The following is a 26,141-nucleotide window of genomic DNA, read 5'->3' as shown; positions in this document are numbered from 1 at the left end:
AATTTAGCTAAACAACTGCACAAGTAACCAGGTAGCAACCAGCAACAACTCTAAACTTCACTCCAAGTTTCAGATCTAACTAAAGATGCCATGAATCATCCTTTGTAACCCCTTTCACTCGGTATTACTGAAATCGCTGGATTTGCTGTGGAGACATAACGCCTGAAGACAATTAAATATTAGTCACATTTTCCTTTAAGTGACGTCATCCAGTGAAAAGCTGCATCCTCTTAATCTGTTGGGGAAAACATCTCTAATGTGGGGTTAAGTGATATAAAGTATATAGATCATCAGGTGGTAAATACTCACTCACTGAATAACAAATCCACTCAGAAGTCAAACCAAGTTCAACACAGGAAACACTGTCTATCACATTATCTGCACCGGGAAACCTGCGTGTTGAGAAAAGGCCATTACTGTCGATGCTCAGTGTCAGGAAGTGGTAAAAAAATGATCAAATCAAAATAATTATGTTGACTTGATGCAATTAAATTTGTACCTCCCAGAATACCGTCAAGAAATGTAATTCTTATCATAGCACAGTGACCCATAACGTATGTTTGTGCGAACTCAGCACAGAAAAATCCACATGAATCACAGATGTCATAAGAATAGAGACACTCACTCATTGCTTAGTGTATATCCCATGGGGAAAGTGCAGCAGCAGACACAGGAATGACCAAGCAGATACTATTTATAGAGATGTGCACACTAGCTTTTTTTATTTATTTAAGGGGAGTAAATGATGAATTGATAAAAGTAAGAAAAACACAAGGCTGAAGTTTCAGAGCAGCTGGGGATATACAGTCAGCTAATGTTGGTAAAGCAGTAAATTAGCTAAAATCTGTTAAACTTTTACCAAAACTGGTAAGACTGTATGTAATATTTAGCATCTGGGATGTTTAGGGTATATTTACGCACTGAGTTAGACTGTGATGTCTCAAAAACTGTGTTTGTGTTGGACTCTAACATTACTTCTGATGGCTGAAAGGTCTAATGATGATCTTATTTCCTGCAAGCAGTGAATCATCCCCCCGAGTCCTGAACTCTGTCCACACAGCTGAATCCGGGAAATAAAAAAACTCTCAATCCGTGCGTTAGTCGAACACATGCTTTTTAAACTGAGACAAAGGGATTCTTGGCTCTCTCAGTTCTTTTAATGATCTGTTAATGAAAGACTGCTTCCCAAGAACACAATATATACTTTTTTTTAGAAAACAGAAAGCAGCCAAGGTTAATGGTTGAACTCATTTTAAAAACACAGCTGGCTTCAAACACGTGCAAAAACAAAACCTAAAGTTGATTAAACACATTCCTCTGGTCAGCAGGTGTAAATGTTAATCATTTACATTGTAAGTACAGCACGCAGCCGAACATGTGAGATGTACAACAGCAAACAGAGCGGAGTGATTTATGATACAGTAAGCTCAGTAAACACTTTATTACGAGTAATTCAATTTCAGAGAGTGAATGTCAAGAACATTGTGTTCCAACCAGCTGCAGTGTTATCTGCCAGTGATATTAAAATAGATTAGAGTACAATACCTGCAATTAGTCTTTGTTTTGATAGTATTCTGATATTACACTGTTAGTTTCCACGGAGTCAGGAAGCATGACTGTGCTAATTGGCGGGTCGTTAGATATTTCGATTAAAACACGGCTAACTGTGGTCAAAAAAAGTGAACTTTTTTTTTCAGTGACTATATTTCAGTGCAGTAAGGATCTGTTACACATTGAAATATAGTCATTTAAAGAAACAGTTTTAATCCTGTGTCATTATACAAACTACATCACCTCTTGGTATATGTCAGAAATGCCAAGAAAAAAAAACACCTCTTTTCTCTTCCTGTAAAATGATTTAACATTTTTGGTGACTAATCCTGAACTCAGGAGTGTTTACATCAATTTATCCAGTCAAATACGATTTGGGGCGACAAGCTTATCTGTGTGTTGTATAAAACTGCACCGACTGTTTGGGTTTGTTGTTGTTAGTAGCTAGCAGAGTGATATCATAGCAGGAGGTGTGTGTTTGGATGTCAGTTGGCAAAAACTGTGTTTACATCTATAAAGAATGTGTTTGACGTCTAGTCTATTAATTTCTCTCCCATTGCCACTTAAGTGTTCCATCAATCCGATCAAACTCGAGCGTCTGATCAAATCCTTTCCCCCCTCGTAACTATACCTCACCCACATATTCCGTTCCACTCAAAATTGATCACTTTCTGGACGCTAAAGACACTCTTACAGCCGTTAAACTGTGACTTTTAAGTGCCGTTGAAACAGTTTAGAGGTTGGAAAAACAACTGAATTTAACCCAGTTTTTCACATCAACTGGGGGAGTTTGGGGACTTCCAGGAGGCTTGAAATAATAACAATTTCACTTTCAGTTTACTCCTTAAAATTCAGTGTAACAACTGGGTGTGAAAGGAGAACTGTTTTGTTTACAGATGAGAGGCTTGTTGCACAGGTGTAATCTATCAGTGAGATCATACACACTGATCGGCTAAACTCACAATACAGTTATTTCAATACGTAGAATGGAAAAGCCAAAGGACTGCTAAGGGGTTAAAGGTGAAAAAACATCCGGAAAACTATTACTATGATTGGGGAAAAGGTAGGACATAGGTCTCCAAGGCGTCAATATGAAGTCAGCTTGAGTTGGTTTTGAAGGAAAAATAAACACATTGTAAGCCAATGTCTGCAGCCCAAGATAATGAAACTCCACACCAGAGGTGCACTGATAAGGTTTTTTTTTTTAAAAGCTATTGCCACCATCTAATATTTCCCACCATTATCAACTGGTCAAATCCAGGATCATTTCATTTTGTTGGTGATTGGGCAGTTATAGTTGTATGCAAAGGTTTGGCCTCTAGGATATGGAAAAAACACAATATTTTCTGCAAATATTAATGCATAGTTACTTTTTATGACATAAATTTAAAAAAATAAAAACAACATTGTGGCATGTGCACAAGTTTGGGCACCTTAAGAGTTCTGAAGTCTCAGATTCTTTTTAACAAGGTCTGAGACTTTAATCAGCTCATGAGGCCTGAGGCATGTCATTAGGAAATGTCAGTAGGTGCCAGTTTCAAAGTTTTACTAATACTCTGACTCTTCAAACCAAACACTCAGCAACCGTGGGTTCCTCAAAGCAGCTGTGTGAGACTCTGAAAATGAAAGTTATTGATGCCCACAATGCAGAGGAAGACTTCAAGAAGATGGCAAAGCGTTGTCAGCTTGTAGTTTCCACAGTGTGAAATGTTATCGAGAGATGGCGGTTTAGGGGTTAGCGTGGAGGTCAAGAGGAGATCTGAAAAACCAAGAAAACTCTCAGATAGAGAACTGCTTGTATGCTGGTCAGAAAGGTAAATCAAAAAAAAAACCCATTTGACTGCAAAAAAACCTGCAGGAAGATTTAGCAGACTCAGGAGAGGTGGTGCACCGTTCAACTGTGCAGCGATGTTCACACAAACAAGACCTTCATGGAAGAGTCAGGAGAAGAAAACCTTACCTGTGTCCTCATCATAAAATCCAACATCAGAGGTATTTTGGAAACAAGTGCTGTGGACTGTTGAAGTTAAAATAGAACTCTTTGGCCATAATCAGCAAAAGTATGTTTGGAGAAAACAAGGAGCAGCATTTCATGAAAAGAACACCTTACCAACTGTTAAGCATGGGGGTAGATTTATCATGCTTTAGGGTTGTGTTGCAGCCAGAGGCACAGGAAACATTGCACGAGTGGAGGGATGAATGGATTTAACTAAATACCAGCAAATTCTGGAAGCAAACATCACTCCATTTGTAAAAAAAAAAGCTGAAGCTGAGAAGAGGATGGCTTCTACAACAGGAAAATGATCCTTAACATACCTCAAAATCCAGCATGGACTACCGCGAGAGATGCAAGCTGAAGGTTTTGGAAGCACAATCAAAGTCCTCCGACTTAAACACAACTGAAAATCTGTGGGTAGATCTTAAAAGGAGATTTGCATGCAAGACGGCCCAAGAATATTGCAGAACTAGAAGCCTTTCGCAAGGAAGATTCAGAGAAAATCCCAAATGCAAGAAGTGAAAGGCTTTTATCTGGCTACAAAAAGCATTTGCAAGCTGTGATATCTGCCAGAGGGGGTGTTACCAAGTACTGACTATGTAGGGTCCCCAAACCTTTGCACATGACACAATGATGTTTTATATTTCTCTTTTTTGTTCAATTTATGACATAAAAAGTAACCATGCATTATCGTTTGCTGAAGATTTTTCCCATATCCTAGAGATACTGTGTTTACATTTTTTCAATTAAAAAATACCCAAAATATGTTATTTGTCGAGGTGTGGCCAAACTTTTGCATACAACTGTATATTAACATGATATTATTTCTGCATCCTTAAATGGGATCACCCTAACAACACAGAACCGTAACAATACAGACACATGTAGAGTTAAATACAGTCCAATACAAACCCCTGTGAATGCTGTTTTTGATGAGACTGTCAAGAGAAGGGTTGAATGAAATCTTTGCTCATCTTTGAGGTCTTTGACTGCATTATATTGTAACGTGTTAATTTTTTGTGTCTCTTTAAACCACTTATGTAGGAAGTACTCACTCACTTTCACTTACAGTAAGTAAATGTAGCAGTACCACAGTATAAAAATACTACAAGACAATACAAATCTTAAGTAAAAGTATTGATTGATTTATCTTTATTTTGATTTTCAGGTTAATGTATTCAGGTGCTTACACATCTACTTATATGCATACATACTGTATATACAAACATGCCTGTACTGTATGCATGTATACATACATATACACACACTGATACACACTGGTACAATGTAATTATACATTATAGCAACAATACTACAACTGATTTACCATGTACACAAACAAAGCATTGCATTTAAATTAGTTTACTGCCTTAATTTAGAACATTACTTTGAATTCCTGATTTGTATTAAAGACTTAAATCATCCTCACCCTTATTTTTTTGAACACATATACTCCTTTAAGATGATATTTGCTCTCACTCTTGGCAAACATGTTCTGAAGTACAAGTATTAAAAGTAAAAGTACTCATGTAAAGATTATAGATTATAATGGTCTGTTGCAGCTGGTCGAGGTGGATCTAATTTAAGTATTTTATAGATATTTTAATGTATAACCATGTATAATATTTAATAAGACGATGATACAGCTTGTATGTAAACTATGAACAGGTGTAATCTAGTAACCTTAGATAGTCGAATAAATGTAGTGGAATGAAAAGTACATTTAAATGTTATCAAGGTATCTCGAAGTCTTGGCTCATAGGCAATAATGTTAGTTATTCAATGTTTTTTTTAATGTGATTTTAGCAAAACCTGGTTGGAAAATCCCCAAGTAAGAGAAGAACATCCACATATGATAACTCCACTTCTGCAGGCAGCTGCCATTACATAAACAGTGTCACAAATATTGTAAATATCAAATATTTTATTTTCATCTTCATTTATTTCACTTTAGACACTGACACATACAATACTAATATAATATAATATAATATAATATAATATAATATAATATAATATAATATAATATAATATAATATAATATAATATAATATAATATAATATAATATAATATAATATAATAATGTCAAGTGTTTGAGACCAATGTTCAGATATACAGTGTGGTTATATGTTAACAGAAAATAATTAGGCTCTAGAGCCACAAGGTAAGAGTCAAAGTTTCCTGTCTGACAAACTCAGTTCACACTGTTCAGCAACGTGTGAACACTTTTCGTTCTAGGGGTTAATATCCTTGAAACAGTTTTACAGACCTTCTTTCTCACGCTAACACTTTGCAGTTGCAGAGTGTGAAGTTTGGCAACGTGGTACTGCCTCAACTTGTGGAAATTGCTGACAACTGATGACGGGATGCAAAAGTGATGACTGTCAATGTCCAATAACATGATCAACAAGACTGATCACATCCTCTGAACCTGTGTTGAACCATGTGGTTGACAATGGAAACGCTACATTGATCAGCAGCTGATGTGAAATGTTTGTGGTTTGTCGAATGCAGCGATTCTGTTTTTTAATTGGTTAATCTATTGATCCGTTCTTTATCTGCTGTTTATCCAGGTCACGATTAATGAGTAATTGGTTATATTATTGGCGAGGGATTGTTAAATACTACCAGGAAGTGTTGACACAAACGTGCAATGACATTTATTTCACATCGCACTTGGTAAATAATTCCAGCCCTTATCGTTGCTAATTGTTTTTCATCGATATTTTTCATACTTTGACAGTGAAACAGGTTTAATACCTGCCTCGTCATTGGGCGAGGACAGCGGCGAACACTGCTGGAGTGCAGAGAGATCAAGTTAGGAGATAAAGTCAACATTGAAGATGTCATCTGAGCTGCCAGGCGGATACTCTCTGCCTCTGGAAAACAAACCAGGCTGTGTATTATTAGAATCTCATATCTGTAAAAATCACGTCCTTGACCGTCAGATCACACCACATATTGCAGATTTGAGAGAAAGTTTACAGACAGGTGACAAATACAGGGAAAAACCAACATAAAATGTCCTAATAAGGTGTTGGGCCACCATGTGGTGCCAGAACAGTTTCAGTTTGACTGTGTTGATTCTACAAAGTCTCTGAACTCTAATGCAGGAATGAACACCATCCTTTAAAAATATATTCCCTCATTTGGTGTTTTGATGATGAACACCCACATGTTTGACCGAAACTGGGCCTGTTCAGCATTTCTATACATGCTACAAAGCATGACTGTTACTTACTTTATTGTACCAGGCAGCATCTGCATCTGCGTTATGTTTCTCCACTCATTTATTCAGGTTTTTCCTTTAAATTTGTCACATTCGTCTGTACAAACAATTATATATAAACATTGAAAAATGTTTCAGTTGTAGGGGAAAGAATCTCAAGATACAGATTACATTTTAAAGTCTATACTTTGTAAGAATTTATTTGTAAATGGCATTAGAAATGTCTTAAAAAGCAATACAGTAGCCTAAAATGGGAACACTGACAGTAAGTACTAAAAACCTTTATCAGAATCATCTTTATTGGCCAAGTATGTTTACACATAAAAGGGATTTGACTGCGTGGCTCTCACAGAATAACAACACAACAATCTCCAGAAATGGACACAAGCAATGACTTTATAACAGATGAAAACGTGTCTGTGAACTGTAAACAGGATATAAATAGTGCAAGGAAGTGGGGAGCGCAGAGATAAATATTAAATGGTTATAAAAAATTACTGTACGCACATGCAAGTACAGTAACTGACACACACAGACTCTTTAATTGTCCTTTAACTGAAGGGGAGGAGAGTTGGGCGTTTGCTGCAGCTTTGTAGGTATAAAAACAAACTATTAAACTGTAAAAAAAAAAAAAAAAAAAAAAAAAAACTCTCCTGGCTGGATAGTCCATCAGCTGTACCTGGACAGCAGCTCATGTAGCGTGACTGTACTTTTACTGCTCGGGGTTTCACCCTTCACGTTGTGCGCTGCAACGTGACCGCGATGTTACCATTCCTCTGTTACGTCGATTTGGACGCTAAGCTCCGCCCCCTCCGGTGTCCTAAAAGTGTGTCACTGGGTTAAAGTATGGAGGGGCGGGGCCGACAAATGGGTCACATGGGCGAGCCCACTATTGAGAACATTTAGTTCTCTTGACTCACCCGCAGTCTCACAACAAGGGGGAGTTCCTCCGATTCAGCAGCACAGACGCTCCCCGACCTGCCTCGCTCATGAGTCACAGACTAGGACCTGCAGATTTATTCCCCGAAAATAGAAGAAGGAGAACAATCCTGGCAGGAGCTACAGCGTACATATCTGAAAGTCTTTCTGCTTTCGTACACAGTCGCTAAGTTTAGTCTGCATCCTTTTTCCCTGACAGTGACAGACAAGTCCGACTTTTAACAGTTGATCTTTCTGTCGGGATTTTTTTTCCTTTTCCTCGATCAGAGAGATGCCTGAGGACATAGGGACAGCCAAGCCCGGTAAGAGGACAATTTTTCATTTAAAGAGTTTCTGCAATGTAATAGTAACTGTAAAGGACAAACTGAAATAATAGTTTGTAATGTTTTCATTGCATGCAATGTGCAGGAACTTGTTGCAATAATGGTTTTAAAATTGACTGGAGTGATGTGACCTCTTTAAATGCTGATTTGACACATACATTCAGCTATATTGTGCCTTCTCACGCTATTTGTGGAGATAAATCCAACTAAAGTAATATGTGGCAGTTATGAAAAAGCTTAAATATGTATATATATGTGGCTTAAAATCATTAGATGCATCATAACAATTATCAAGAAGTCAAAATAGGCGTTAAGAAGGTGTCTATAGGGCAGAACACTAATGAATGGTGACCTGAAAACGTTTTTTTTCTTGCTGTTATGCAGCATCAAAATCGTCAACTAGGGTTCAGAAAGTTAACACATATTTTTAAAAATTATTTTATTTCTTTTCCTTGTGCTTAAGTGTTAATTATATCCCAACTGTAGCCCGGTTACCGTGTGTTAAACCGGGGTTAGGAGTGCCAGTGCGGCATTTACATTTGACACAACAACAGTGTTCTACTTCCTCGCTCCTGCTCACATGGACAGCGTAGCCTAGCCATGTGTCCGTGTGTACACGCTCTCTGGAACACGCTTCTGATTGGTCGAGAGGCGTTCCCCGACAGCACATTCGCTTTAGTGGAACTCTTCTGTGATTGGCCCGTGACGCAGAACGTTGCACAATCCGTTCTGTACACAGCAAGCCAGAGCGCGAGGCAGCACCGCGAGGTACACGTGAGACAGGGGGGAGAGAGGGAGAGCTCGAGCAGGCTGACCTACATTTCTGTCTCTTCCTCCTCCTTCGCTTTCACAGAAATGCATGACAGGTCCACGTGTGGGTGGGCCGTGAAAGAGAGCAGTCATGGCTGAGGTTAGGTAATCATCTGCTGCTTGCGGGCGGCTCTAAATTTAGGGGGGGTTTAAGTGTTTAATGAAGAAAAAACATACCAGTTTTTACACAAATATGCCCAAAAAAGTCGCTCAGTTTTCTTCCTAACCTCTGTTTTTGCGGGAAATTCAACTGAGGATGTTTGTTTTAATTTTAAAACTGCACCCACCATTCAATTCATGCACTTAAAACACACTGGAGCAGCTTGGTGTGAAATGGTAATACCAGTTAAAACCGAAAGTGTTGTTTAATGAATGAAATTTGAGCAAATGGAACACTTTTATCACCTGGAGAGTTTTCCCAAAAAAAAAAGAGTCCAGTGTCTGTGCCTGTCCAGCAAAACATTTAATTATGAATTCTTGTTACAAAACTTGTCACCAAGAGTTGTTGTCTGGACAAACATGGTATTACATAACCTCCCACCCTCAATGGTGGATGTTTTTCCCTCCGTTGCCTTTTGTTCCCACAACTGTTATGTTGCTCCAGTGCTTCAGTGACCCTGTCTGGGAGTCAGTCAGAGGAGCACACTCCCATAGCATAAAGACCCAGGCATGTTATGTAACAGTGTTATCCAACCAGCAAGAACTGGAGGTGATAAAGCAGGTCAATCATGGCAGTGATTAAACACATACACTCTTCTGCTGTTTAGGTGTGTCAGAGGCCCTTGAACGAACTGTACTGCCAAAAGTCAATTTGGCACACAACACTGATTTTTTTTTTTTTTTTTTTTTCCCTGCTACTGCGGTTTACACTTTAACTAATGTTATTGTCTCTGGCTTGCTTTAACTTTGACATGCTTGGCACGTAGTGGAGTGAGAGAAAAAAGAAAAAAAAAAGTCGGATGCCCTGACACAGTTCGTTGATTTACATGAAAACAAGCTGTTGCGAGTCTAAACAGACAAATTGTGTGTTTAACAGCTGAAATTTCCATATTGTACTCGTTCCATGCAATAAATACTGTACAGAGATACTAGATGCAATACATACAGTCCCCAGAAATAGGGTCATTAATTAAGAGCCAGGAGGAAAAATAATAACCTGCTATAACATGTCACCATCGTTCCTTCTCCACAGGAGGAGTCATCGCCTACATCTCCTCCGGCTCTGCCTCCACCCCTGAGTCCTGTATGAGCACCAGCCCCAGCAGCGGCTACCTGTCCACATCACCGCCTCTTTCCCGCCCCTCGCTGCCCAGCAGGGCCGTGGGCATGGTGGTGGACATCGCCCCGCCTGCCAAGAGCGGGTCTAGAATGGGCCATGGTATGGAGAAGGCCGGGCGCTCTTCCACGTCCGCCAAGAGCAGCATCACCAGTAAGCAGAATATACAACTTTTGCAAGTAGAAACACATCATATATATGATCTAGTGCACATGAATGATGATTTATGGTTGTTTTTTTTCAGAAATCAACGGCATGGTGCTGCTGTGCAAGGTGTGCGGAGACGTGGCCTCGGGCTTCCACTACGGCGTCCATGCTTGCGAGGGCTGCAAGGTGAGACAAGTTTCTGGAATGACACGTCTGCCGCGTCTCTTCTAGTTTGATTTATATCCTCACAGTGATGGTGCATGCTTGTTGCGACCGCAGCTAACAAACGTTTCATGTTTTTCGTTCCTTAGGGCTTCTTCAGGAGAAGCATCCAGCAGAACATCCAGTACAAGAAGTGTCTTAAGATGGAGAACTGCACCATCATGAGGATCAACAGGAACCGCTGCCAGCAGTGCCGGTTCAAGAAGTGTTTGGCCGTCGGCATGTCCAGAGATGGTGAGCTTGGTTTATTATTATGTAGTTAAATGAAAAGGAGAAAAACCACCTGCGGATTAGAGGATGAAGAAGTTTTATGATGATCTAATTGCGTCATCGTTTGCTCTCAGCTGTCAGATTCGGTCGCATCCCAAAGAGGGAAAAGCAGAGGATGCTGCTGGAGATGCAGAACGCCATGAACAACATGATGAGCAACAACAGCCAGCTGCACAGCATGCTGCACGGCCACCAGAGCCCGACGCTGCCCATGGAGTCCCTGCCCAGCGACGCCAGCCCCTCGCCCTCCTCTTCCTCCTCCTCTGCCTCCGATTCTTCGTCGTGCTCCAACCCCTCCTCCCCGCAATGCCCCCAGGACTCGGAGTCTGTGGTTTCCATGGACACCAACTCCAGCTCTGCCTCGTCTTGCGCGTCAGACAGCGGCGAGGACGAGGCCGTCGTCTCAATGAGCAGGCAGCACCAAGATGCCTTCGCTTACAGCCAGCAGAGGTCCCTGCGACAGGAACAGGTCTCGCCATCGCCGGTCACGGTCGCCCAGGAGACGGTGTGCGACAGTCGTATGGAGGAGCAACAGGAGAGCTGGAACAGCTGGAACAACAATGTCGTCATCAGAGGTTACCAGCACAGTTCATACAGTAACAGCCAACACGTCACCAACACTGCTTACAGGGAGGAGAGAGGAGTTTACCAGCAGCAGCCTCAGCAGCAGCTCAACAGCGCCCCCAGCTGCGAACCATCAGACGACAGCCAAAGACCGCATGAATTTAACACACAAACTGCCTCAAGTGGTTACAGTGGACCAACCAACAGTGTGAACAACAGAGCACACTTGGTGAGTGTTCTTTCCATACACAGAAATTCCCAAATTAATCCTGTAATTAGTGAGATAAAAGAGATGGATAACTTTTACCATTCTTTTAATCACCCTTTCTCATTGTTCTGCCTTCCAGGTATGTCCGATGAACACCTCGCCATACGTGGACCCCCGCAAGCCCAGCCAGGAGATCTGGGAGGAGTTCTCCATGAGCTTCACCCCCGCCGTGCGGGAGGTGGTCGAGTTCGCCAAGAGGATCCCGGGCTTCCGTGACCTCCCAGAGCACGACCAAGTCAGCCTGCTGAAAGCTGGAACTTTCGAGGTAAGAAGCAGCACTGAGGTGCCCTTGAGCAAGGCCCTTAACCCTTAACTGCACCAGTGGAGCTGCTCAGTAGCCTGTGGTTGTACTGCACAGCTATGTGAATGTGATCAGGGCGTTCCTGAAAAGAGTGCATTGCTCTTAGTGAAATCCGCCCCTCCCCTGAATAAATAAAGGTCCCAAAAAAAAAGCAAACAAGAAAAACATAAACAGCTCATGTTATTTTGTGCTCACTTTGAAGTCAAACAAGGCGGGCTCTTCAAATACCCAGAATACAAGATCTATTGCGGCTTTCCCAAACAGAGCAAACTGTCAGCTGTGTGTGCTGACTAATATTTGCTCTGATAACAGTTGGAACGGGAGTGAAAGTTACTTCACAAAGTCTGTGTGTGTGTGCGTGTGTGTTACATTCAGACTGTGTAACATTACGTTCGTGTTGGTAAAGCTCAGATACTCACATTGTAGCTATTGTTCCTAATCAGATTATTTGATGTAGAAAGGTTTGGGTGTGTTCCTGTTTGCACTCATGTCTTTGTCAATTTTTTGTTATCAGTGTGGTGCAAAAGTTGCTTATTCACGTCCTGCACCCGAGGCAATGACTTTAGATAGAAGAAAGTTTCTATCAGAGTACGTCATAAAAAGTTTTAATTGGCAACATGCCCTCAGGACATTTAAAACATGAGTGAAAGATTTAAAATTAAAATATAGACTTAAACCTGTACGTATCAAACCATTAACCTAAAAACTCTCCTTCTCTGTCGACTCTCAGGTGCTGATGGTCCGATTCGCCTCTCTGTTCAACATGGTGGAGCGGACGGTTACCTTCCGTAGCGGCAAGCGTTACAGCCTTGACACACTACGGTCGCTCGGCGCCGGCGAGCTGCTCAACTCCATGTGTGAGTTCAGCGAGAAGCTGATGGCGCTGCGGCTGGACTCCGAGGAAATGAGCCTCTTCACTGCTGTGGTGCTCGTCTCAGCCGGTAAGAACAGTTCAGATGGAATATGTTGATGCATCTGAGCACGTTGGAAAGAGTGAAACAGCTCTACTGTCAGCAACTAAGACCTGCATTGATCTCTGCATCGCTAACCTTTTCTCTCTTCTTCTTCTTCTTCTTGGCTCAGATCGCTCAGGAATCCAGGACCTCAACTCAGTGGAGGCCCTGCAGGACAAACTGATCCGGGCCCTGCGAAACCTGGTGATGCAGAACCACGGCGAGGAGTCATCCACCACTTTCACCAAGCTGCTCCTCAAACTTCCCGAGCTGCGCTCACTTAATAACATGCATTCAGAGGAACTGCTCTCCTTCAAAGTGCATCCTTGAAAGCTTCCTAAAACCACATCCACACACCTCCACCAGGACCTGCCTCTTACCCCCCTTCCCCCCCTCCCTCCTCCCCTCTGTATTTGACCAACCCAGATGTGTGTTTCTTTGTAGAATGTATTGAAAAGTTATTTTTTATTCTATTTTTGTTAAGTAGACCATGTGGGGTCTGAAGAGAGAAGATGAAATGTACTGTATTTATAGAAGACATAGCTTACGCTTGTTGCACACAAACACACGCAAGTGCACGTGTGTCAGAGGTTCCTAGTTTTGCAAAAGTTTGGAGGCACTTTTCTATTTTCAATAGAAAGAAAAATACTTAACTGGCTTTGTGAGATCATAGAGAGCATAAACCAATGTTAATGAATTAATAGATAATATGATTTTTAGCATTTATGTTTCCTCCAAAAGCCATTTAATTCAAAAGTGTATTCTCTAATAAGCGGGCGAATGTGAGAGACAATACATACCTTACATACCGCATGTTCATTTGGTCCAATATTTTGACTGATACATGTCGGCGAGAAAGGCAAGCTATCGGAAAATGTATTGACGAATGTGTGACGATTGCTGCTAATGCATGGCTGTACTTAATGCGAACAACTATACTTGGATCTTCTCCCCTTTTTGCCTCAGAAAGCATCAGTTTGTTGTTTCAACTTTCTGTGTGTATAGTGTACTATTGTTTTTTTCTTTTTTTAATTTAATTCTTTTTTTTACATGTCAACTGCCTGTACACTGCCTGATGATTTCTGGGGGGAGTCGATGACGTTATTTTTCAGCAACACTACATTTGCACAAGTTCTGGAGCAGAAAAAACCCAAGTGACACACAAAAAAAAAAAATCCACCAACAGTGTGACACGACTTCATGTAAAAGGCTACATGTAAATGTTATCACACCCAAGTGTTTTTTGCTGTTTTCTCACTTTCCAGTTTTTATGACAAATGTTTTTTTGTTTTTTCTTGTTTTTTAAATCAAACTTTGTGTACTTTCAGCATAGCACTGAATTGAAACTTGTCATCCATTTTGTTGAAATATGTTTCTTCTACTGGCACACTGCCACATGTAAATAACTATATAAATAAATATATAAATATAAATATATATATATATATAAATATCTCATGAACATAGAAATATGAATGATATAGTATAAATAAATACAAGTGAAGAATATTCTGTGTATTGTGTTTTTTTTAATTAATATTCAAGTATTAATGGAAGACACTGACAGTGCAGCAGTGAGTGTGTTCGTCCACAAGGTGGCGCTGTTTGACAACAGCAGCTTCAATTAAATTTAGAAAGTGACTCACTTAACAACCTCATGTTACCATTAACAAAATCCCTTTAATTTAACAAATACATTTAATTTAACTATATTGAACAAGGCATCTATCAGAACGCTTTATTCTGACCTTTTTAACTAGCAGGTTGGAAAGAGCTTTAAAATGTATTAAATTAAGTTTGTAAAAGATGTCTCACAGCTTAACACATCTTTTTCCTCTCTCGTGAGTGGATGAGTAGAAGCTGCATGCTCATACAGGAAATAAAGTACAAGAAAATTAATAAACACTGAATCCAACATTTTGTTCCAAATGGAGATACGGACAGCGTTAAAGTTAAAATGAAAAACACTTAAACTGTTTTGAGACCTATTTTGAGTGTTGTTCATCTTATCAACAGGTTTCTTCTTCATGGTTAACCTTCATTCAGACCTTGCTGTAAAAAATGGGAATCTGAGTGCAGCTTGAACCTGATGCATCATCTTTCAGTCCAGTGGAGCAAAAAGTTCATAAACCTTTTTCACAGAAGATATAGAAGGAAAAGCACACATGCAACTCATATAATTGATGACGACTCTACTACAAGACTTTAAAAAAATCCCAGAATTGCTGAACAGCTCACATTTCTACATTTCACCAGATTACTGTCATGTTGTGCACAAACTGCGCAGCTGATCAAAGAAAAGTTGTCCTGATAAGATTATTTTAGTTGGAAAGATCCACGAATGATGCAAATGATAGCGATATTCAATCAAATTCAACAAAAGTCAGTCTGTGTGTGTGTTTGCCTCCTTCCTTCCTTCCTTCCTCCTCCCCAAGTCTTGTTTTTGGCAATGATAAAATCAAAGCACGAGTGTGAATAACATCAAGAGGTCAACTCAAGAGGTTTTCTTTCAGATCTGAAAAATTCGACTGAGCAATAAGGCAAAGGTCCTGTATTTTGTATAAGGCTTTAAGGTGGCAGAAAGCCAGAATAGCGACACTTAAAGTAGCAGGATCATAATTGTTGATCTCTCACTCTGGGTGGGGGTTGGGGGGATGTGATGTTACCTCATAGTTCAGGGGTGTGATGTCCCAGGGAAAGTCACACATTTTTGGAAGGAAGGTCTAGAGGACAAAATTGCTGGATTTTCTCTGGAAAAAGGAAAATAACTTCTGTTGTAATGAACGCCATAGAATATGACTGGGATCAACCGATAATTACACATGATTTACTAGCTTAAAAAAGTATCTAGTCTCAAGTTGCTCTTTAATGTTTATACACCTGTGCTTTTCCTGCTATGTCCCGTCAAAATGCAATGAAAAAGGTTTATGGCTGCATCCGAATCGTTTACTGTCCACTATATACAGTACGTAGCGTGTTCACCATGTTGTAGTGTCGTCTGCATGTCGAGTGAGAATTATTATATCCTCTATATCAGACTCAAATGATCCCACGATGCAGCGAGGTACAATTAAAGGTCACTAACTGAGAGCTAATAACAAGAACAAGAACAGAAAGCTGAAACAGAAAACACTCAAAATGCGACTGCTGCTACAACCAATCTCTAAAAAACAACCAATTAGGGCTTCAACTGACAATTATTATCATTACTTATTAATCTGCAGATTGTTTATTCAATTCATCCATTAATTATTCATCTATTAAATCTCAAAATTTAGTGGAAAAATGACCATGGAAACTTCCCAGAGACCAAGATGACAAAGCTCTCCATGTATCATTCAAATCCAACTGACCACACAGATGTCACCACCACTCAGATCTGATGATAATGCAAAACACTGGAAAAATACCAGTAAACGTGAATCACCAGCAGGATGTTCTGTATTGTAAATGTGACGAGAATTACAATCAGATTTTCAATGACTGCTTAAAGATGTCTGCTTTGGAAACTTGAGTGTGGAACAAAGAAAAAAAAAGGCCAAATTTTGCATTTAACAGACTTCTTTCCTTTTGTCTAAATGTCTCGTAAACAGCAGAATAAATCAATCTGTGATCTGACTTTTCTGTAACAGATGACCTTTGTTTGACCCCTGAAGGATCATAGGTGTGTTTTTGTATTTTATGAATGAATCGTGTGTGATGACATCTTGTGCGTCACTTCAACTTTTCTTTGACAGTCAGATAATGTTGCAAACGTCAGATCATTTACATTCAAAACTCTCCGGATGTTTCATTCAAATCTCACTGACCACACGATGACAACCTCCACTCATATCAGATCATGATGTAAATGAGTCAATCAGAGGGAAAAAGTACTGGACAAATTCTCCAGTAGGGCTGCAACTAGTGTTTATTGTCATTATTGATTAATTTTCTTAATTAATTGATTATTTGTGGTGGTTTGTAGAATGTCAGTAAATTGTGAAAAAAATCCATTCTTAAGATCTAAGAATTCTTACAGTAAAAATGTCACAATGCCTGAACTGACAGTCAAAAATGTCTGGTTAGTGGTCTACAAGAGATCCAGCAACCACCAACTGGACATCGTCAACGTCACGTCAGGTAGTTTAGCCAGAAATATTTGGCGTCACGTCTGGACATTTTCACTGTTTTAACCCAAACCATGTGGTTTTTGTGCCCAAACCTAACCAACAGCATTAAATGACATGCGAAAAGGTTAAACATGCAACGTTCAATTGGTGTATGCACTGCACGCAGTTTGAAAGTGTAAAGTTGTGTTATTTGTATGCTGATTGTGAGACCGGGTCAGCTGGTCACCAGATTACCACACAGACTCGTAAAGTGAGTTTCAAGGTCATGAAAATACCAAACCAGTAAGAGTGCTGCTTGCACTGGTTGTTGAAAAAATGACCACGAAAATATGGCCCTTAACGTTCACCCCCTATCAGGTTAGTAAAGTAAAATTCAATCTCAGCATGTAAACTTTTTGAAGTCAGTTGTGGTGACAAATTCAAATGTCATCACATTCTGACACTGGGTTCATCCCAGTTTAAAACCCTTAAAATTACATCTCCATTTCAATTTCATTTCAATTTGTTTAACTTCTGGACACAAGACGTCTCCTCACTGTAAAGTCCGTTCTCATGTTTGTGCGCTGCAGGCTTCATACTTCCACATATCACACTTATCGGCAGGCCCGTATGGTGTGTTTACTGCTACAGAAAAGGAATAAATCTTTATATTTGCATAATCATAGTTCTCTGAGTGGCACGACGTCGCCTTTCTGCAGTTATCAGGCTTATTAACGCCACCAGCAGCTCTGTGTGAGAGGCACAAACTGAGGCTACAGTTATCAGTGTTGTGATATTTATAATTGGCACACAGCTGATGTATGAAATATACCTCAGAGTTTTGCCTGTTATGTTACGAATTTTCAAATCAAAGCACGCAACAGGAAAAGTAGTTTTTACACACAATATGTGTATTGTTGTTAACATCATATGCCAACATAGACCTATGTGATTATGTTTACAGTGTAAAAAAAAAAAGACTCTTTACTCACTTTAAAGTTAGAAGTTCTGTCTATTTTTCTTGTTGTGTGCAGTAAAATCAGAAATGTGATGCTACGTGACTCTGATTCTCCTCTTCTTAAGTAAGGTCAACAGTGTCACTTACATAATTTTATTGGTTTAAATGTGTATTTTGGTTTTCGGTTTTCCTGCATCACTCAACAGTATCGCTTTGCTGAGTCATACGACCTGAAAGAGAAGCCTAAAGGTAAAAAAAAAGCGCTGAAAAAGGATCAAAAGCAGGATTTATTTTGAGCTTCACTGAGCATTATTATGTGCACAAGGCAAGAATATCATGTGTCCTGAATTTAAAAAAATATCTCGCAGCATTTCTTGAACATCAGCACAACAGCTTTCAGTGAGTCGAGAGAAAAAAAAAGGTCTTTGTGAAAAACATTTGTGAATAAAAAAAGGTTTTTGACTCGAGGAGATTTTCGCTCTATCACAACCGAAAATCTTTTTTTTCATCAGTTAATTTGATGAAGATGTTTGTTATTTTTAAAACAAATCTAGAAAAAGAATCTAGAAATAAAAACTCTGTTTCAATGCCTCACAGTTATGAGCACTGAACTGGTTTTTCACCAGATTTAACTGAAATCTAACTAGTTTTTGAGATGTTCTGCTTACAAACAGACAAACAAACAGGACTGAAGACAAAACCTCAATCTGTGTATTAATGATGAGGACTGATTGACTCTTTACCAGAGGATCTACAATCACAGGAGGAGCATTATGGGTATTAAACATGGAAATGACCTGATAACACTAGAAGGTTTGTCACAATAGCCCTCATTCACTGATAAATATTTGTGACTCTTTTCAAGATGAAGAGTTAAAGTCTGCCCAAAAAGTTGCTAGATTTGTTGCTTTGCACTTTTTTGGGGAAAAAAAAGTTGCTTTAAGGGTCTGAAAAGTCGCCAAATCCAGTGAGAAAGTCACCAAGTTGGCAACACTGTAAGGATCTTGCAATTGTCATTATTTCAACAGCATTTAAATGACTATATCGATATGTTGTTTTGATTGTTTTCTGTCTTTGGTGGTTTCATGATCACAAAACAAACAAAACAACAAACATTGTTGATTTTCATTTTAAGAAAATGGAAACCAGTGACTGTTTGGTAGATTGTGATTTAGATATAACAGAATATAAATCACTACAAATATATATTTTTTAAATCAGCAATGTATATGTTATATGTAGTTAGTGGGATAAAACATAAACACTTAATCACCTGATATTAGATCCAAAACTCTTTCTTTGATCTCTTTCTTTGACGCTTTTAAAAATTCCCACATTAGGAATCACTCATAGTGTCCATAGCATATATTACACTACTTTCTCCTAACAATCCCACAATGCAATACATCCGGTTTTATAGATGAGAACATTACATAGAACAATATAGTTATGAAACCCCAAACCAGTCACTGATGACGCAAAATGACGATGATTTATAGGTGTCCAAAATCTCTGCTCACACGGTAAACTCAAGTGTCTCTTACATAGGGGGTAGTGAATAAGTGAGGGATTTCCCTCATGAATTCCACTATGTCAACTTGAAAATGATCTGGACGGCTCAGCATCACAGCAGAGTGAATCACACTGACTCGGCAACCATTGATAGCATGGAGGACATCAGCAGGTTGAACAAGCCCAGTTGGGAAACCCCAAAGGCATGGATCAGACTGAACGATGACCCAGAATCCTGGATGGGAAATATGGGCGATGATGCAAACTCCTGAAGATGGTCAGCAACTGGTGAAACAAGCACAACCAGTTACCAATACTGGAAACTGGGCCAGCCAAATAATATCTGTGGAAATCAGATCTGTGTACAGGGATGGAACCTGGAATGATGAAGCCTTTGCAGATTTACTTTAATGCATTGAATTTATTTACTCTGCCTGTCAGACAACAAGCTGAACAAACATTCAAACACTTTGTCTTTACAGTTTCAAAGTAACATCAACTGGTGCCATCTTGAAATGAACAATTAGCTTAATGCAAACAAGGGGCGATTAATGTAAACAAATGTAACACCTAATTACATAAAAAATAGTCTGATGTTTTGTTTCTAAATGTATTTTTAGTGTTACAGTAGACTGTTTTGTGTTGAACTGTAACCTGTTTGATCCAAAGTATTAAGACTACTACCCATTAAAAATCACTGGGTTAAAATTTTACCCAGTTTGGGATAATATAGCACCAACATGATACTGGGTTAATGTTACCCAGAAAGACACTCAAGACAGGCATTGTTTTGACCCAGTTTTAGTGTTTTTTTGTATTTTACTGATTATTATGGGATTATTTACCCAAACTACACTTGTTATAATCTACTCTTTTTAAATTGACATATGACGGTTTGTTAATGATTTATAATGGTGTTTATATCTTTTGAATGTCATATGCACATCATTTTGTATAAGAAACAATACATTTGTGACAGTTTTTAGCTAAAGCTTGTGTGCAACACTGAGTCCAAATAACAGATCGCTACTGTTGTGAACTCAATGATGCTAGATTGACCCAAACTAGGTAAAAATTTAACCCAGTAACTTTTAGTGTGTATAGTTTTAGATTGTGTCAAGATTGTGTCATGCTTAACCATATCTATCTCCACATATCCATTTAGAAACAGCACAATCTCCTCACAGCCAATACTATGGCACTTTTAACACTGGCTTTACTGTTTTTTATATTATAGCTACAATCCTTCAAGCCAGAAAACATATACGGAAATTGCCAACGCGGTGACATGGAGGGACGCCCAGGCCTACCGCAGGACACACCACACAGACCCGGCTATGATCGAGAACGCTCAGGAAAACACAGAGATGTTGCCCATAAAATCAACATGTGTTGTGTGGATTGGCTTGTACCGGGAACCGTAGAGGTGGTCCGACCAGAGCAGCAGCTCCTTTATAAATTGGCAAAGTGCAGCCAAATAACTGTGGTGGTGACCGGTGGTGTGTGGCTGAGAATTCAGGCAACAAGTGAGATGATGAAATGGGCTGATGAGAGCTGCAACAACAAGCGTTCATTCTTGTGCCAGAAACGTAAAGGAAACCACAATTCACGTACTGTACATACTTTTCTGTGTATTGCTGCAATGTTTACTATGTCTCTCCTTGGTTGTAGTCACATGTTTTTTGGACTGTTCAGCCCTAAAAGTGAAGATGATTGTGTTGAGGACGAAAGCTGTTGTTGACCTTTCAGATCCAGCTACTAACATCCAGATCCTGCAACAGGTAAAACCCCCTCCCATGTTCTCTCACTCTCTTTCTCTCATTCTCCGAGCAACAGGCAATGAAACCACAGAGGCACAGCGTACGCTTCAGTTCAACCTCAGACCTCAGCATCAGTTCTCACTGACATCATACAAGGGTTTCATTTCTTAGAGATTTCAGGCCATAAAAAAAAAAAAACACATCCGACCACAAGATCAAACCCCAAGCATCCGACCTCAGACCTCAGGAAGACGCCCTTAGAATCAGATGTTTGGCATCAGATCTCAAGCATGGGCCCTTAAAGTATAGCTTCAAGTCTGTATTAAACAACAGTCAGGTGCCTAAATGAACACAGAAACACAGAAAAAGTAATGGGGGACTAAATCTACAGTCCTCCTTCTGTGCAAAAATGTGTTTATTTGAAGCTAATATGAAGCTTCAGCTGTACAAATTAGTCAAATCAAATATATATCTTTCAAAGTTTTAAAGTCATTTAGTGCCAAAGTCGGTCTTTGGACTTTTCTACCACAGCTCAACAGGGAAACACTGTTCAAGGAAACACAAAGAGGGAAATTTAAACCAAAAAAACTGCAACTTTAGAAGATATCTGCTTGTTTTGAGTCGAGTCTAGAGGTTGTGATATGTAGCACAACATGTCAGAGGGCGATTTCAAACCAGCGGTATGTTTTCTCTGGTCCGCATCGGTGGATGAGTCGGTAAACCACATGACACATGCACGCTGCTCATTGGTTAACTGTGTCCAGGGCAGGAGAGAGAACATACGGTTTTAAAGAAGCTCCTATCTGCCCAAATATCAAAAAGAAAAAATGTTCTGCGTCTTCTGTGTAGCAAGTAGAGAGCAGTGCAGATATTTTCTGCTTCATGTTATTCAGAGTGGATTTAACTTAAAGGTAAATATATATTAAACTCAATCTAAATGAATGATGACCTCTATCTGTGAGTTGAAATCTGCAAATTCAGCCTGTTTAATATTATAACAACTAATAAAGAAATCAGCAGTTTGACTGATCATTATGGTACATGAATGTTAGACTCCACTTATCTCGTACAACTCAGGGTTACAGTTTAGTTGCAGGCCAGATGTTCCAATTTAAAAAATCATGGCATCCAGTCATCAAACAGCAAGAATGGGCTTGTTTTTTCCGCTTATACAAGGCCAAATGTGGATGCTTTAGAAACCCAATACAACTTTAAAGAGGAGTTGGACTAACAGGGAGCCCCTTTAAACCTGTCATCCTGTTCCTGCTAGTGTGACAGTACAAATAAGAGATATATTGCACTAATAAATAACCCTTCAATGCTGCCAGGCTCCGAGTGACGGTTTACAACTGGCTGTAAAAAAAAAAAAAGCAAAAGGAAGGCTGAGGGTTTGTTGCGGTTCTTTCTCACCATTTGGTGCCATATTTGAACAAAATGCTGAGGACACTTATATAGATGCACATGAGAGGAAGATTAAAGTGATTTTACAGCTTTAAGAAACATAATATGTGGTTTGTGCAAATAAGTTTCTTCTTAAACTAATTTGTATATTTAGGGGAGACACATACAAGTAATAATAGAGAAACGCTGAAGGTCAATTGTTCTTATCCACATAAGTACAATTTATTTTGCATGGCACAAAAACTGTAGTTTGAAATTGATTAAAATTTTATTATTTTGAGGGGGGCTTGTTAAAGCCAGCCTATCCCTTGGTACCAGACTGCTTTGACACGGAAACTGCAAGGACATGAATCATTCAGTGTTAATCATTTAAGTGCAATACAGGGTTATCTGCACTCATACACTCACTGTTGTATCTGCATACAGGACCGCAGGAGGAAACAATGGCTCCAGTTTCTCACAGTCAGAGATAAAACAAAGACAAGTTAGAGCTGCTGTCAGGAAGTATCGCCATGAAATTTGGTACAGACGTTCAAGGTCTCAAGAGGATTCATTCTGACTGTTTCTCTCGTGCCACCAACAGGTCTAAACATCCAACCACATGACTATCGTGACAGGATGCTGACACAACTCCCATCAGCATTATGAGGTTCATGTTAACAAGCTAAAACAAGAGGTTGGGATATATAGCGCAACAAGCTAGCAAAGCACTGCAATGGTGTGAATACAAAGTAGTATTCAGTCTCTGGTCTCTCATGAATCTGTCGTTCTGTGAGTGTGTTTTGTTGAGCAGAGAATTTACATTCTCTGCTACGACTGAACAGTTGTTTTCTGATGTAGCCGCCGTACTAATGAACCAACAATGTTGGTGATTTGTTTCCACACGTCAATCTTTTAATGGTCTCAGCAGCTCGTTAACAACACATCATAGAGATACCGGCGACAACTGTGAACCTCTGTTTCCACATGGATCAAAACGAGCGTGATCCACTCTTGCCGGTTACCACTTGCACTGCATTAGGATACATTTGTATAAAGTTTTTCTGAATCTCTGTCTCAGCGGGGGGAGGCATTGGGCTGTAAAGTCAGGTCTCATTCACAGTGAATAGTAGCTGTCACTGTTGTACACAGAACTACTCTCCGGTGACTGAAAATGTAAGCAAACTACAGTACCCAGACTCCTCAGGGTGAAGGAACATGTCACCCAGTGGAAGAGTGTGGCTCACTGACGTGTATTTAATATTTTTAGACAACAACAGAGGTCGACGGCACAGACGTATACCATATATCAGGCTTCAGATACATGCACAATACTTGTAAGTGGATCCATTCATGGTCGGTTTGGCTCTGTGGTGAAATAAGAAAAATATAGAGAACAGCCAACATCCTTAAAACACTTCCTTTGCTGCTTTCTTTTTATCAGAACAGTCAGCGTATCTTTACCCGCTGCCACACAAAAAAAATCACTAATGGATGGCTGAATAGATGCACTTTCACCACAGACTGAAAACAAACGACTGAGTGAATATGTAGGGAAGAATGATCAAGACGGAGAGATGAACAAAAAATGTGAGTGATGCTAAATAGGACGGAAGAAAGAGGAGTGGAGGAGGATGAGGATGGATGAAGGAGGAGAAAAAAAGGGGGACAAGGGGAGGATTGAGCTGAGGGAGGGAGGGAGGTCCAGCAGCAGCAGCAGCAGCGGCAGCAGCAGCAGCAGCAGCAGGCTGCAGGAATGTTTCACATGCCTGTCCTCTGGATGACCTCGCCTCCCTGGAGTGTGGGAGATACTGGGAGTAATTAGCCTCCTTTAACATTGGAGCTGTGCTGCCCCAACGCCTCAATAGGGTTAGCAGTGGCATTGAAGGAGATCAAGTGTGTTTATATTTTCAAGCAAAATATCTTTAGCATCCATCTTTGTGGAGCTCTGTCTCTTTTCAATGGAAAATTTTTAGCCAATTCATTAAAAAATCTTGTTTTTTTTTTCTTCTTCTTCTTCTTTTTAAATTAATTTCAGGTTTTTAGGGCAGGGGAGTTGTTTCAGTCATTTCCAGTTGATGAATGTTGTAAATTAGGTCCATTATTTTAAAGTGGAACTGATTTCCTTCCCCCCCACCCACCCATCTTGCAGATGACCTACTTTATCTTCCAGCAGATTTAATTATGGATCCTCCTAACTGCAAATTTTTCTCACTTAAAGTCAAAGATCAAGAAGTGAAGTGGACGTGAATGAAGAGAAACGGAGCCTAAAAAGTATTGATTTTCTAAAAGGCCACATGGTTTCAATCATTAAATGCCAATACTGCAACTTCAGTCTGATCTGCTTTCCTGTGCTGCCCTTTATGTAAAACAGACACTTCAAGCTTCCTTTTCTGGCTAAAAAACCTGAATGTTCACCAGCATATAGGCACAAATTTTACAAGACTTATGTGATTTAAGGAGGGCAGGAGGATTATTTTACTGTATGTTTGTGACTGAAAGCAACGTATCTCCAAGTTTGAATTATTAAATGTGTTCAGACCTGAAGGTTTACAATATGGTACATTCTCCTATGTGTGTTGAGAAAACTCACATCTCTTATGTTCATAATGCATTAGTTGTTCAGTTGCATTTCCCCTTTAGCATGTTCATAAAAGCTTTTCAAAAGTCGTCATTTTTAAAAAAAAAAATCAAGACAGTTTCCCCTTAAATCCTGAAATGATGTGATTTTGGAGATGTATGCACCAAGGTTTGAGGGGAAAATGCATAAATAAATAAATGAACATATAATTGAACTGGATTTAAATGTGCTGAACATGAATCACAAGTTTTGGTTTCCCCCCTTTGAGCAAGTTGCGTGCATGATAAATGTATTGTCACTTGCTAATCATACATATGTTGATGATTCATGATGAAGGAATTTTCACTTCCTGCCGTTTATCATCTTTTTTTAGCTGGGAACAGCCGTCTATGAGCGTTGATGACAGCAGTGAGAGTGAAAGAAGAACTCAAACTCATTACTCGACTAAAAGAACACCAGAACGTACAATTCCTGTAAAAAATAAAAATGTACTGAAAGTATAAAAAGTATTTATGTGGAATCACTCCAATCAGAGTGTGAAAATGATTATTTTGTGGACACAAGTTGTGCAACAAGATTAAAAAATAATCATTATTCAGGACTTTGGGGGACTCTGTTTTAAATATATTAGTGAATTATTATCTTTGATGCATTAAAATGTAGCTGAATTGAATTATTTTAAAAACTGCTGGGTAGTTTAAAGACCCTGCACACTCATGATTGACCTCCACAGGTGTTTTCACTTATTTTGCCTTTTTACCTTTTTTTTTTTTAGGACTATGTGGGCGTGCACAGACTGGGCTTGATTGACATCTCTCTCGTTTTTCACCTCTGGAGAAAAAAGTAGCATAAACTGGAAATACTCAAGTAAAGTACCTCAAAATTGAGTTTAAGTGTTCAAAAATACTTGAGTAAATGTACTTTGCCCTCCTGGACTGAACTATACAGTAAATGTACCATAAAACCAAAACAATAAGCTAAAAGAGGATAAAATGCTCTAAAACTGCAG

The 26,141-nt window shown here is 39.4% G+C and overlaps 1 protein-coding gene across 3 annotated transcripts; it reads left to right on the top strand.

The window, feature by feature from the left end:
- Positions 1-7,669: 7,669 nt before the first annotated feature.
- Positions 7,670-14,012, top strand: nr1d2a (nuclear receptor subfamily 1, group D, member 2a). 3 transcript variants are annotated; one of them, XM_042423780.1, is made up of 8 exons: positions 7,670-8,018; positions 10,042-10,278; positions 10,370-10,458; positions 10,584-10,728; positions 10,839-11,557; positions 11,676-11,861; positions 12,628-12,838; positions 12,981-14,012. In XM_042423780.1, the coding sequence occupies exons 1-8, from the start codon at positions 7,988-7,990 to the stop codon at positions 13,178-13,180; spliced, it is 1,818 nt and encodes a 605-aa protein (XP_042279714.1). In that variant the 5' UTR covers positions 7,670-7,987; the 3' UTR covers positions 13,181-14,012. The 3 variants fall into 3 exon arrangements, with proteins under 3 accessions (XP_042279714.1, XP_042279718.1, XP_042279715.1); XM_042423784.1 differs by lacking the exon at positions 7,670-8,018 and adding an exon at positions 8,685-8,949; XM_042423781.1 differs by lacking the exon at positions 7,670-8,018 and adding an exon at positions 8,685-8,954.
- The last annotated feature ends 12,129 nt before the right edge of the window (positions 14,013-26,141 follow it).

Source organism: Thunnus maccoyii, chromosome 10 (assembly GCF_910596095.1).
Source record: "Thunnus maccoyii chromosome 10, fThuMac1.1, whole genome shotgun sequence".
Classification (NCBI taxonomy): domain Eukaryota; kingdom Metazoa; phylum Chordata; class Actinopteri; order Scombriformes; family Scombridae; genus Thunnus; species Thunnus maccoyii.
The sequence above is the reverse complement of the archived record's forward strand: the minus strand, read 5'-3'. Positions and strand labels throughout refer to the sequence as shown.

Coding starts and splice junctions, on each gene's coding strand:
- nr1d2a (XM_042423780.1), top strand. CDS start 7,988: ATGCCTGAGGACATAGGGACAGCCAAGCCCG. Junction 8,019..10,041: donor CATAGGGACAGCCAAGCCCG/GTAAGAGGACAA, acceptor CCTTCTCCACAG/GAGGAGTCATCGCCTACATC. Junction 10,279..10,369: donor CGCCAAGAGCAGCATCACCA/GTAAGCAGAATA, acceptor GTTTTTTTTCAG/AAATCAACGGCATGGTGCTG.